Source organism: Hyaena hyaena, unplaced genomic scaffold (genome assembly GCF_003009895.1).
Source record: "Hyaena hyaena isolate Hyena2069 unplaced genomic scaffold, ASM300989v1 scaffold_120, whole genome shotgun sequence".
NCBI lineage: Eukaryota > Metazoa > Chordata > Mammalia > Carnivora > Hyaenidae > Hyaena > Hyaena hyaena.
Genome location: NW_024080752.1, coordinates 1,082,610 through 1,096,762, shown reverse-complemented (window position 1 = coordinate 1,096,762; position 14,153 = coordinate 1,082,610). Strand labels below are relative to the sequence as shown.

Below are 14,153 nucleotides of genomic sequence, written 5' to 3'. Positions count from 1 at the left end.
CACCGGTCAGAGTGACTAAAATGAGCAAATCAGAGGACTCTAGATGCTGGCAAGGATGTGGAGAAACAGGCACCCTCCTACACAGAACTGTAAACTGGTGCAGCCCCTCTGGAAAACAGTGTGGAGATTCCTCAAAAAATTAATAATAGAACTCCCCTATGACCCAGCAATACCACTGCTAGGAATTTACCCAAGGAGTATAGGAGTGCTGATGCACAGGGGCACATGTACCCCAACGTTCATAGCAGCACTCTCAACAATAGCCAAAACATGGAAAGAGCCTAAGTGTCCATCAACGGACGAATGGATCAAGAAGATGTGGTTTATCTATATTATGGAATATTACATGTCAATGAGAAATAATGAAATCTGGCCATGTGTAGCAACATGGATGGACCTTGAGGGTGTTATGCTGAGCGAAATAAGTCAGGCAGAGGACAGATACCATATGTTTGCACATATAGGTGGATTAGGAGGAACTTAACAGAGGAGTGTGGGGGAGAAGAAGGGGAAAAACAGTGGTGGGGGGGAGGGAGGGAGGCAAACCATAAGAGACTCTTGAATACTGAGAACAAACTGAGGGCTGATGTGGGGGAGGGGAAGGGGGATGATGGGCATGGAGGAGGGCACTTGTGGGGATGAGCACTAGGTGTTACATGGAAACCAATTTAATAATAAAGCATTAAAAAAAAAGAACACAGTAATTACAAAAAAAAAGAAGTCGTGGATTCAACTAATGTTTTAATTCTGCAATCGCCCAATTAAGTGTTTCTTAACACCCAGCTACCTCAGCCCTCTGACTACGAGACAGCCCTCTGACTACGATTCTTTTAGGGCTGTCATGAACTCATTGGTTCTCTGACCACTAATTACTGTATGACCTGAATATTACAAGACCCAAGCTTGTAATTGTCTTCTGTAAATCCTCCAGGCACTCAGAAGCATCCATGCCACACCACAGTCCAAATACTCGTCACTACTGCCTAACAAGTGTAGCAGCCATTAGAGCCCTCAAACATAGGGGATAATCTGATTCCTACTGCCACCACACCATGGACGACTACCAGCAATCCCATTTCCTGTCGGTGAGGAGCTCAGATCAGCATTTAAACCCAAACTAACCTACCAATCACCTCTCTGAGGATTTGTTTCCTGGACTACCCAGTCAGGTCCAAGTTGGGCAAGAGAAAACACACCAGTTATCTATACAGAACTTAATTTAAAAATAATTGTACTGGGGCGCCTGGGGGGCTCAGTCGGTTGAGCGTCCAACTTTAGCTCAGGTCATGATCTCACAGTTCGTGGATTCAAGCCCTGCTTCAGGCTCTGTGCTGACAGCTCAGATCCTGGGGCCTGCCTCAGACTCTGTCTCCCTCTCTCTCTGACCCTCCCCCGCTCATGCTCTGTCTCTCAAAAATAAACCTTAAACAATAATAAACCTTAAAGCATTTAAAAAAAATTGGACTTAGGTTTGCACTCCTAGAAATGAAGGAACAAAGGGAAGAGGTGGAATTATTAAACTTAAAAACTTACATTATGGAGCTGAAGCTCATACCTGAGGAAGAGAAGTTTCCAGCTGGCCCTGATGCCTCTGGGAGGGGCAGGTACAGTGAAGCTCACTCTCCAAGTGTTGGTAAATCTGCAAATTGAACAGAGCTGCTATGGGAAAAAACTGCCTCTCCTGAGGCTGAAGAAGTGTTTGTGGGCCTCTTAGGAAAACTGCAACTTGACAGGAAGCCCCTAGAAAGTTCCATAAACAAACAGGAAGGAGCAATCTCTTCTCTGTTATCCAGTCTTCCAGTTTCCCTCCAGCGCCCCCTAACAGGGGGCAGCTGGCAAAGACGAAATGTGATTACAGAAACTTGGCCCAGCATCACTAAGCTTGGTACACAAGGGTAGGTTTGGAATGAAAGAGCTTAATAGCCATCACACGTGCCTACTGGTCAAATATACAAGTAGGGTCACCTGAGTCACTCAGTCAGTTGAGCATCTGACACTTGGTTTTGGCTCAGATCATGATCTTGTGCTTTGTGCCATCAAGCCCCACATTGGGCTCTGTGCTGTCGGCTTGGATCCTGCTTGGGATTCTCCCTCTCTCTCTGCCCCTCCCCTGCTCACTTGCTCTCTCAAAATAAACAAACTTAAAAAATAAAAAAGCCAGGCACAGGAGTTTCAACTTGGTAAAACAAGAAACAGCAGGAGACTGAAGGTTTTGGTTGTTGGGCTTCGGGATAAGCCTCTCACAGCCACCACATCCACACTGTACCAACAGCACTAGAAAGGAATTAGGGGGGAATCCATCCATAAGGGAAAGACTAATTACTGTATGTAGAACACCACAGAAAAGACACATATGTGTGTGGTAAATTTAAAACATACCTGCAAATTCTTTGCCATTCCAATCGTCGAGTCAAATTTCCCTCTGATTAGTGACTCACTTTTAATGAACAGAATGTGCCGGATTTCAATGTGACTTTCCATGCTAGCTACAAAACCTCAAAAAAGTCACACAGCTTTTCCCTGGTTCCCTCTCTTGGGGTGCTGATCTCTGGATCTCAGGCATCCTGCTGTGAGAAAGCAGGGCCAGGACAGGGATGCAACAAGTGAGACCCACCGTGGGTGGAAAAAAAGGGTGCCAGAATCCCAGTCATCAAGATAGATAATAACTGCAGCACCATGTTTTTAAAACTCCGTGTGAAAAACCCATGAACAAAATATCAAAACTGTTAGTGAAGTGAGGATCCATCCAGCTCTATACTTGTATAACTCGCCTCAGCTGCCTTGCCCTAATTCCAGCCAACAGGCGGTTTATGAAAATGACATCTTTTCATCATGGATTTTTACAGTAGTTCCAATTTTTTAAAATGTTAGTGATATTATCTTGATTACTACAGTGGGCTGAACAGGGGACGCCCCCCCCCAACGCCCCGCTAAGTTCATATCTACCCAGAACTTCCCAGTGTGACTTTATGTGGCATTCGGGCTTTTGCAGATGTAATTAGTTACAATTAAGTCCACTGACAGGGTTAGTCTAAGCCCACTGACTGAGGTCTTTATAAGGAGAGGAAGACGTGGACACACACAGACACACAGAGCAAACACGAGGGGAAATGTGCCATGTGAAGACCAAGGAAAGCCTGGAGTTACGCTGCCAAACACCAGGACTGCCAGGAGCCCCCAGAAGCCAGGACAAAGCAAGGAAGCTCTTCCCTAGAGCCTTCATAGGGAGCCGGGCCCTGCCAATACTTTGACTTAGGATTTCTAGGCTCCAGAACTGTGACAGAATACATTTTTGCGGTTTTAAGGTACCCAGTTTGCGGTGCTGTGTTATAGCGGCCCTGGAAAACTAAAACAAAGACAGAGGCTCGTTTTGAGCCTTTAAAGCTCTGCACCCCAGAAGGATGCCTCACTTGCCTCACCAGGCCCTGACCAGGAGGCTGCTTTGTGAGGGGTGGGGAGGGAAAGAGCAGCAGAAATTCACTGAAACCTGAGACTTCGTGTGAAGCTTATAGAAATCAACTCCCTTTTGGAAAAGTAGATTCCCTGAGCAGAAACTTGCTTTAAAAAATTTTTTATTACAATTAAAATTACACAAAAGCAAATCAATTCATTTCAATCAAAATAACTCATGTTTACATCATATTTAATAAACTGTACAAAAAAATACATAAAATATTTTCACATTTTTATTCAATCATCATCTTCTTCTTCTTCATCACTGATCACATACTTCTTATGCTTTTTATTTGCTTTATCATCGTCTTCTGCTTTCCTCTTTCCAGAAGGTTCCCCTTCCTAAACAAACAAAATTTTAAAAAACCTCATAGTCAACAGAGAATAGTTACAAGGTTTATCAAAAGTAGCTTTGAGCTGAATGATCCTCTGAAAACACAAAATAAAATAATTTTTAGAATACAAACATCCACCAGATGCATAAAGCCAGTGGTGAAGGTCATGGCCAGTTCCCCAATCTACAAAGTACTAGAAGTATTCAAAAATGACAACTATATGGAGTAAATTACAAACTAACTATAAAATAACCCAACTTCAGGGCTGCAAGGAAGAGCTAAGCAATTATAACCAATCTCTTGGAAGGAAGGCCTTGTACATGCAGAAGGGGATGCAGAAACCAGAAACTACCTCGCCCTGGAAATGGCCAAGGCTCTCCCTAAGAAGTACGCCTGTATAACCACTTGTCCTGTTGAATATTTTTACAATGATCGGTGATTACACTTTCCCCTGCTTCCTCAGCAGTTCACCTCTTCATAACCTAAAATTTAATATTTTAATGATCAATTTTTTAAAATAATGATTTGCTTTGGATATACTAAAAACTCACCTCATAAAGGTTTTTTAAAAAAACATTTGAATTAAAGGTCTATTATACAAGTTTGCATTACTTAAAATCATATACAATGTTGGGCCACCTGGGTGGCTCAGTCCATTAAGTGTTCGACTCTGGATTTTGGCTCAGGTCAGGATCTCACGGTTTCTGGGATCAAGCCCTCAGTCGGGCTCTGTGCTGACAGTGCGGAGCCTGCTTGGCATTCTCTCTCTCCTTCTCTCTGCCCCTACCCTGCTTGCATGTGCTCTCTCAAAAATATTAAAAATCATGTACAATATTCTAATAGAAACAATTCAGGAAGTTATCTAAAAACAATTTTTACAGATAGAATTCAAATATCTCCGTATCTAAATAATCCAGAATATGACAGTCCAGAATTGCTTAACTAGCTTCCTCAAAGATGAACCAGAGTGAACAGGCTGAGGCTGGGAAAGGCCAGTGCAGGGTAAACAAGTGGGACTCTGCCACGCTGAACCGAGTGGAGAAAACCCCTGCGGCACATGTACACTCAAAAAATGACAGAACTACTCCTGTGACACTGAAACGAGGTTTGCTGCCACAGCTATGAGTGCATGTCCATACTGACACAACAACAGGCAGCCCATGGTTCTGATGGAGCGATCTTCCAACAATTTATCTTTAAAACTAACTATAATTAATTGTAAGTGTTTATAAGCCTAATTTTTTTCATACTAATAAACTAGTTTATTTAAAGTTTATTTAACAGAAAACATACTCCAGAATATACATAAATAAGAGTGTCTTAAAGTATAAGAGACTAACACCAAGAATGTCAAAGGCTTCTAGGGAAATATATTCCGAATCCTAATCCTGAGATATCCTACACTAGAGGGTGATCTGGGGCCATGCTGTTCCAAGTCACCTACAGTCTCTGAGACAGAGGGCAAGGGCCTCTAACAGGTAAGGCAGGGATGCCAATGTGGGGAATGATGGTTCCACGAGGGACAGCTGGGAGAGCAGCCAGACCACCAGGTACCACACTCTAAGTAGTCCTTCTCAGTGGGTCACCTGCTCCATCTAAGAGAAAGCTGAGGACGGACTGTGATCCTTTCTCTTTCACTGTCTTTGTATTTCTTTCCACTTGGGTCTTTCCCTTTTCCACAGGGTCTCCTCTTACCCATTATTTTACCTTTCAAGTTATTTAGGTTTTCTAAAGTTGTAACTGCTTCCAAAAATAAGGGAGGAGAAAAAGCTACTTTTCTCCTTTTTTGTAACTTTGACCCTGTTGGGGAAGGGAAACTAGCATTTCCTATCCAGATATTACATATTACTGTGCTACTCACTTTTGTATGTTATCGTCCTACAACAACTTTGCAAGTGGCAAACATAAATCCCATTGCAGAGATGAGGACCAGATGCAGAAATGTGAGATGACTTGTTCAAGGCCGTGGAAGTGGCCAAGATTCAACTGTCCAATTCACTCAAATCCAGACTCGTGCCCTTTCCCCATTATCCTCTGCTGATAACAGTAGCTCCCTGGGAACTTAGAATCTGTAAATCCCCCTGCATTTCAAAGGCACACCCAAGCTCATGGCATCTGGATGGGGCTTGGTGCCCAAACAGGGTGAGGGGACCTAAAGCACATGTGAGCCTTACCCGCCTCTCCCACTGTAACCACAGCCAGGACTTGAGCTGGGGTAGTGAGGACAAAGTGACCAGGGGGTGGGAGGTCCAGGCAGAAGAAAAATCTTTGTTGTCATGAAAAGGGAAGGGACCTAACAGAGAGTATGTGGATGAGGAAGGTAGAGGGCAATTCCCTTAACAGATACCTAGGAGGCATTCACAAGACACATTTTTAAGTCAGGCAGTTACAGGCTTTCCCAGCCTGGAAGAAGGCTATTTGATGGATCACATTTAATAATCTCATTACTGAGAATACTAGAAATAAACAAAAGTTCCATGGCAATTCTCAATTTTTCCTTCACAGTTTCTGCTTGCCAGGAAATAAAACAGCATCTGCTTAGATGAGAACTCCCGTTTGTCAATTGTGCAACACACTGGAAAAGCATCATTAGGATGGTTCCTATCTAGGGCCTCATGGGTGGTTCAGTCAGTTAAGCGTCCCATTTCAGCTCACAGTCCAGGAGTTCGAGCCCTGCATCAGGCTCTGTGCTGACAGCTCAGAGTCTGGAGCCTGGTTTGGATTCTGTGTCTCCCTCTGTCTGTCCCTTCCCACCCCCTTGTGCTCTCTCTCTCTCAAGAATAAACAAACATTAAAAAAAAATAACATGAAAAAATTGGCATAATCGAATTCTTTGAAGAATGAACAGGATTTTGGAGGAAAAAAAAATAACCTAGTCCCAAATAATATGAGAAAGCTGCTTTCAGAGAATGATCCCGTCACAGAATATCTGTCATCATTAAAAAATAAACAGAAAATGTAACTGATTCCAGGAAAATGCATAACCACAAGTCAGAATACTTTCACGTAATCTAAAAAGACCTTGTTCCAAAAAATATACGTGAAAGTGATCCCAGATGGCTGACACGCAACGCACCTGGCAGAGGCAAATCTAAATCATCTTTGTAGGAAGCCATCAATCTAGGCCTCATAATTCCCACCAAGCTGAGCTAAATAAATCAATCATTCCATCACAGAACACTCAAGAGAAGTCAGTCATCAAGAAATAGAGCAATAGGCAATAAAATTACACATGTAAGATTTCAGACACTGGAATTACCAGACATAAAAGACTATATATACAGGTTTAAAACATTTTAAGACATAAAAAGGAGAAACTGGAAATACGAGTTAGCGGAAGGAGTTTTTACAACAGCCAATTTGAGAAAGACACTAAACCTCTACAGATGAAAACTAAAACAACTGAAGTAAAACCTCAGTGACAGAGATTAACAACATGAGATGTAGTGAACTAGAAGGCAGCTTTGAAGAGATGGCCCAGAGCATAGAGACGAAGACACGGGACACATGAAAGACAGTTTGAGGGATGTGGAGGACACAGGAGTAATGCGCACTTATTTAATCAGGGCTTCAGAAAGAAAAGTACAGAAATAATATCTGAAAAATTGGCTGAGGAATTTTCAGAACTGATGATGAATTCACATTCAGGAACAAACTGCAATCAGAAGAATAAAAGGAGGAGCAACTGGGTGGTTCTGTCGATTCAGCAACTGACTCTTGATTTGGGCTCAGGTCATGATCTCACGTTTAGTGACACTGAGCCTCAAGTCAGGCTCCATGTTGTCAGCACAGAGACTACTTGGGTTCTCTCTCTCTCTTTCTGCCTCTCCCCTTCTCTCTTTGTCTCAAAATAAACAAACTTGAAGAAAAAAAAAAAAGAGAAAGTAAATACCAAATAGCTATCTCAGTATAATTCAAGAACACCAACGATAAAGAAAGATCCAAAAAGGCTCAACTAAAAGTAGTCCTGGGGATGGAATGTACGGACGGTGACTCTATTTGTCAGTATTAGATATTTGAGGGTTGCTAATAGCACAGACCTTCAGAGTTCTTATCACAAGAACAAAAATTTGTTACCCATGTGTAACTAGACTTACTGTGGTGAACATTTTGCAATACATACACGTACTGACTATATCACTATATTGTACAACATCTAAAAGTTACAGGTCAACTACATCTCAAAAAAAGACTTAAAATTTCTCAGCATCTGTATTTTCAATTTGAAAAGGATAGTTAAAAATATAAATTAAAATATTTTAAAATTACTTTGGAATAATTTTTATTATTTTAATAGAAATTTAATTTATTGAACTATTCAATAGTATTCAAATAGTACTTCATCTAAAGAAAAAGAAAAGAGGTTTGTCTGCCGTAAGAATTATTTCCATTAATTTTTAAAACATGTATTGAAAATAAGCAAAAGAGAGAAGAGAGAAACCTTCTGATCTACCCACACTGAATGATACCTAGTTTCTCGTCAAGCCTTGGTATCTCAGGGCCCCACGCATTTCCTCACAGGCCTTTCCATCCACCTAGAGCGCCCGTCTGGCCAGTGTGCCCCACAAGCTAACACTTTCTTCAACATCAGCAAAGGGTCTTTTTCTCTGAGTAGCCTTCCAACACCTACCTGATCACAGGGGTCAGACCCTCCTCTGGGCCACTCCTGGTCCTATCACTACATTTATTTCTCAGTGAAGTGTACAAACATCTGTCTGTGCTCCTGGGCTGTGAATTCTTCTTCATTCCAGGAGTGGACTCAAGCATACAGGGTAACGCCCTACAATTGAACAAATGTGGTTTTACCTCATCACTGGTCAGTTTTTTTGCTTTGAGTAATCTTTGAGCTTTGTCTTCTTCTGATCCCTCATCACTGTCTGACGAATAGATTCTGGCTCGTTCCTCTGAAAGCAAAGGAATGATTTGTGAGTGACTTTCAGACAGTGATCTGTTCATTTCTGAGTTTTTCTTCTGATGACTATCTTTAGTTCCTTCTGTATTTTTTTGCAAGAAACAAATCATTAAAATTTTTTGAATTTAAAAATAAATGTAAAATTTAATACAATGAAATGAGGCATTTACCCTCCCGAAATACAAGAATGGTTCATCTGACCAGTTTAAAGTATTAAAAAAGCTGTGTGCAAGGTCACTAAAGACAAAAACACTGTTATTCTTCCAGAATAAGCTACTGACGCCCGAGTCATTCTTTCCTGGGAGATAACTCAATTCCAAAATAAGCTTTGCAAATCAAATCAAGGGGTGGATTCCCAGTCCTGTGAAGACCATTTGTTGCCAGATGGCCATTTCAAAGGGAGACAGAGATGAGAAATAGTCTGCACTAATGCCCCAGCCCGGGTGAACCTCAGGGTTGGAACAGAGCAGCTGACCTTAGACCAACCCCCTTGTTGGTTCCAGACCTTTCCCTGGAGCTGAACTGAATGCTAATGAACTTGTCAAGTGGGTTTTCAATCTCTGGCGATCCGAATAGCTCTCTCTCCCTGAAAACATCCTCAATTTTTCTGTTTTTATTTAGTATGTATGTGGTATATTTCCACAATCTTTTCTGTGGGAAATTAGCACTAACAGAAAAATTGCCACCGTACTGAGTCCCAAAATAAATAATAGGTAGGCAGGAAGGGTGTAATAGCTCACCAGGACAAATGCAGTCACTGCAAGAAAAGGAAAAAGGAGTTTTGTAGGATAAAGGGATATAGGATAGAAGGGAAATTTGAGTGTTCTCAAAATTTGTCACTCGATAGGGACAAAACTAGGATGCATGGGCACCCATGGTATACCTTACACTGTACGGTGGTTCCCAAAGCTCTCTCAGGCTAATCTACGGAGAATTAGTCTCATTTTACAGATAAGGAACACGATACTCAGAGATATGAAGTCACTTGCCTGAAACTGATGACTGGTAAGAATAATAACAATGGCTTTAGGTTACACTTATTTAGTACTTGAATGCGCCAGGTGCTGGGCAAAGTACTTTATATGTATTATAGCATTCAATTCTCAAAACAACCTCCCATTATAAATACTATTATTAATAGGTTGGTTTTTCCCTGATGAGGTAACAGAAGGTAGGTATTGTAACTTTTCAAAGTCATCTGACAGAAGAGAGGCAGAACTGAGACTAGAGCAGGCAGGGTCAGGTCGGGGATCCAGGCCAAGTCTTCTACCTCAAGTTCAGGCTGCTTTCCACCTTGCTGCGGGCTGTGGGGAAATCCCTGGACTGTGACCAAGACAGATGCCTCAGGAGTCAGATAGGCCTCGTTCAAAGACTGTCCTCTTACTAACCATCCATCTTTGGGCAAGTTACTCAACCTCTCAATGTTTCTGTTCCCTCAGTAAGGACAAGACAGCAGTTCCTACCCTTTCAGACCCATCTGGAAGAATTCTGCAATGTCTAGTTCAGTACCTCTTGAAATGTATCACTTATTACATGGATTCCTTAAAGACAGAATGCCTAGTGACTGGGCATTCAGAGTAGGCCAAATGCAAAGGTAAGTTCCTGAACCCTGATACTATTAAATTTAACTTCTGCACACTCACCTCGAATGCCCCCTTTATATCGGTTTTTGATGGCAGCCAAGCTGATGGACTCCTCGCCTTCCTCCTCCTCATCGTATCGATCAGGTTCTAGGTAACTAGCACTCAGCCCCCGCTGGTGCTGTTTCTCTCTCATTCGGCGCTGCTGAGACTCCCTACGAATAGAAGCCCTCAAACGTTCTTCTTCTTTCTGAAAAGAAGCAAATGAGATACTGAACTTTAAAAAATGAACGAGTTTAATGCCCACTTGAAACTACTTTTATAATAAAGAATATATGAATGCCCAGCCAAGGATAACACCTAGTTGTCTCCATCCCACACCTGTTACCACACACGGCAATCACTCTGTTTAGTTCTAAGGCGTGAAGGTAACAGAGGGTGAAGGGGCAAAAGGCTCCCTCACACCAGCCTCCCGATCAGAACTGGCACAGACATGGCCTTGGGAGCTGCTCCCTCCCCGGTGCTGCCCGTCAGTCAGAATCCGGAGAGCACCAACCAGCCTGAGGAACCTCGTCCTTGCCCAGTCGATGCCTGAGAAAGGCCGTTTCTGTTAATCCCTGTGACAGACACCCGGCTTGCTCAGGCTCCATCAAACTACAACAGTGCCCAGATATTCCTGTTTGGGCCCCTCACCCTGGAGAGCTCCCCAGACCTCCCAATCTCCCCTGATGGCAGGATGGGAAGGTACTGGTAGGGGAGGGTCCCTGAGCCCCAAGGGAGAACCTTCACACCTTTCCTCTGCCTGGCAATCGGCACTGGTGTTCACAAGGCAGAGACACAAATGAGAGGTCAAAGAGATTACGGCATTTCTTTGAATTCCTCATTTAATTGCTCTCTATTACTGCCTACAACTGTATGTTGGTAGACATTCTATGCAGCAAATTTTCACTAAGGTCGTACTGTTGTGTTCAGTGCAAGATGGATTAAGAACAAACTAGTTCAGGGGTGCCTGAGTGGCTTAGTCGGTTAAGCGTCCGACTTTCGCTTAGGTCATGATCTCGCGGTTTGTGGGTTCGAGCCCCGCGTCGGGCTCTGTGCTGACTGACAGCTCAGAGCCTGGAGCCTGTTTCAATCTGTGACTCCCTCTCTCTCTGACCCTCCCCTGCTCATGCTGTCTCTCTCTCTCATAGAAATAAATAAAACATTAAAAAAAAAAAAAAAAAAAAAAAGAACAAACTAGTTCATTCCTTGTGCATTTTCATGGAAACTGCAGAAGTGGAGGACAGTCTGGGAGATCGTGTAAGGTAGTCCAGAGGACTCTTCCAATAATGCTGAGACTGGAGTTGGAAGGTTCCTCCGGCTCTGTTGGCTTGAAGGGAAAAGGGGGGGTACTGGAGCAGGAAGTCAGGCTCCAAAGCCAATGTACCTACACACATTAAGTTAGGCACCACTATGAATCTGATTTAACTGATTTTAACCTGCCTCCATGAGCAAAATATAAGGGGCTCAGGGCCACACCATCGGCAGAGTCTGACAGGAGTCGGGCAGCGAGATCAGTAAGAAAGGCTCTGAGGCCTTAGCCTCACTGTGCCCTGCTGCACTAAGGAACAAAACCAAGTGAAGCAGGCAGGGCAATGGGGGAGATCTAGCAGGTATCAGAGTAGATGGAGAGGAAAAAGCATGAAAGTATACTGCTGCATTCGGCTTCTGAAACCAAGCGCTGCACAAAAGGCCAATGGTGTCGATACAAGCATCATACTCCCATCATTAAGAAACAATGCCCCAGAACTGCTTGGTACCTAATGGACAACTGAGTCCAATTTGAAAACCTAGTAGGTAGAGCATTATAAAAGGACCTTAAAATCTACCAGCTATTCTTTGCTTGATTCTTCTTGAGGCATGTCCCCACTTAAACATCCTATCTATTATTCTATTTTAGACTACATCTTTAGCATTTCCATTCATTTCTGACATGGATTTCTAAGCCAGACAAAGCTCACTGAATCGTCTTTGAAATTATATGTGAAAGTTCAGATCCTTTCAGTCACCAGTTTGTTACTGAACCCTTAGGCCCTGGTAAGAGAAAACCCAAGCCCCTGTGTCTGTTTTATGTCCATCACCACATCTCTCGTTTGCCAAATGCTTAGGAAATTGATCCAGCCCCCTATTCATGCCAGCTGGAAAGAAAAAAGGTGGCTCAAGAAGAGATCAGAAACAAAGTTTTGGGAAATGCTATTCTTAATATGTAGCTATACCTCATTTTATTGCACTTTGCAGCCACTGTGTTTTTTACAAATTGAAGGTTTGTGGCAACCCTGCGCCGAGCAACTCTATGGGCCTAAGTTTTCCAACAGCGTTTATTTGCTCATTTTGTGTTTCTGTGTCACATTTTGGTAATTCTTGCAATATTTCAAACTTTTTCATTATCATATTTGTTATGGTGATGTGATGAGTGGTTATGACTTGCTGAAAAGCTTAGATGATGGTTAGCATATTTTAGCAAATAATATGTTTACGTTAGGGTAATAACTTTTTTTAAGGTATATTGCTATTGCACACCTAATAGATTACAGTATGATATAAAATTTTTTTTTCCAAAGGGGGGGTGCCTAGGTGGCTCAGTTGGTTAACCATCTGACTTTAGCTTGGGTCATGATCTCGCAGTTTGTGAGTTTGAGCCCTGCATCAGGCTCTGTGCTGACAGCTCAGAGCCTGGAGACTGCTTTGGATTCTGTGTCTCCTTCTCTCTCTCTGCCCCTTCCCTGCTAATGCTCTCTCTCTTTCCCTCAAAAATAAACATTAAAAAAAATTTTTTTTATAAAGACTACAGTATGATGTAAACATAACTTTCACATGTACTGGGAAACAAAAAACTTTGTTTGGTTTTATTGCAGAGGTCTGGAACCAAACCCACAGGCTCTGAGGTGTGCCTGTACCCAAAATCCCAGCAAAGAGCTTAGCAAACGTACCTTAATCATTTCAGTACGCTGGCACTCAGGATCACGACCAGCCATTGGTAGGATTCTAATCTTCTGTGTCTTTGAACATCTATCTGCAAGTGACAGGGTCATCTTCCTATGTGTGGCGCTGTCTGTAGAGTGAGGTCTGCAGGAAATGAAAATGCCTGTTTACCAAATACATCTGTGAGCCAGTCACATCAACATCACAGAAACAAAAGACCAGAGACCATTCCTATTCTCTAGGAAAAAATAGGCATGGACACTAAACTGAATATAACAGGTGAGAGGATTCCAAACTTTCCCCATTCTGTGTCTCACTGAAACATTCTTATCTCACAAGAAATTAAGAAACAAAAGCTGGGGGGTGCCTGAGTGGCTCAGCAGGTTAAGTGTCTGACTTCAGCTCAGGTCATGATCTCAACAGCTCAGAGCCTGGAGCCTGCTTCAGATTTTGTGTTTACTTCTCTCTCTGTTCCTCCCTCCTCTAGCACTCTGTCACTCTCTCTCAAAAATAAGATTAAAAAAAAAAAATTCTTTTTAAAAGAAACAAAAGCCTGAGTAAAAAAGGCTTTGCAAGCCACAATTGTCTTCCAGAATCAGTAAAGACATAAACTCAAGGAGATTTACTGAAACTAAGTGCCAAGCACAGTGCTTTGCATTTTACAAGTTATATGATTTCACTGTCACAGCTACTCTATGAAATGATGATTTTATGTACTAGGAAATTGAGGCAGAGTGGTTGAGAAAATTGCACAAGGTCACATATGTGGAAATGGAACTGAAATATAGGTCTGATGCTGAAGCCTATACTTTTGACCATTGCAATTTTCAAAAAGCTAAGTCACAACCAAGATTACGGTGTCCTCTCTAAAGATAAACATTACCCACAGAGGATGATCTTCTTAGAATCAAG

The 14,153-nt window shown here is 42.4% G+C and overlaps 1 protein-coding gene across 2 annotated transcripts in view; it reads right to left on the bottom strand.

The window, feature by feature from the left end:
• Positions 1–3,631: 3,631 nt before the first annotated feature.
• LEO1 (LEO1 homolog, Paf1/RNA polymerase II complex component) overlaps positions 3,632–14,153 on the bottom strand; it is a 35,980-nt gene continuing 25,458 nt past the window's right edge. The window contains exons 9-12 of one of the 2 annotated variants that reach the window (XM_039237136.1): positions 13,250–13,385; positions 10,344–10,530; positions 8,595–8,692; positions 3,632–3,795 (exon numbers count right to left, since the gene is read on the bottom strand). In XM_039237136.1, the coding sequence (XP_039093067.1) occupies positions 3,691–3,795; positions 8,595–8,692; positions 10,344–10,530; positions 13,250–13,385 (526 nt within the window). In that variant the 3' untranslated portion in view covers positions 3,632–3,690. The remainder of the gene's footprint in view (positions 3,796–8,594; positions 8,693–10,343; positions 10,531–13,249; positions 13,386–14,153) is intronic. The other variant, XM_039237137.1, reaches the window with a different exon arrangement.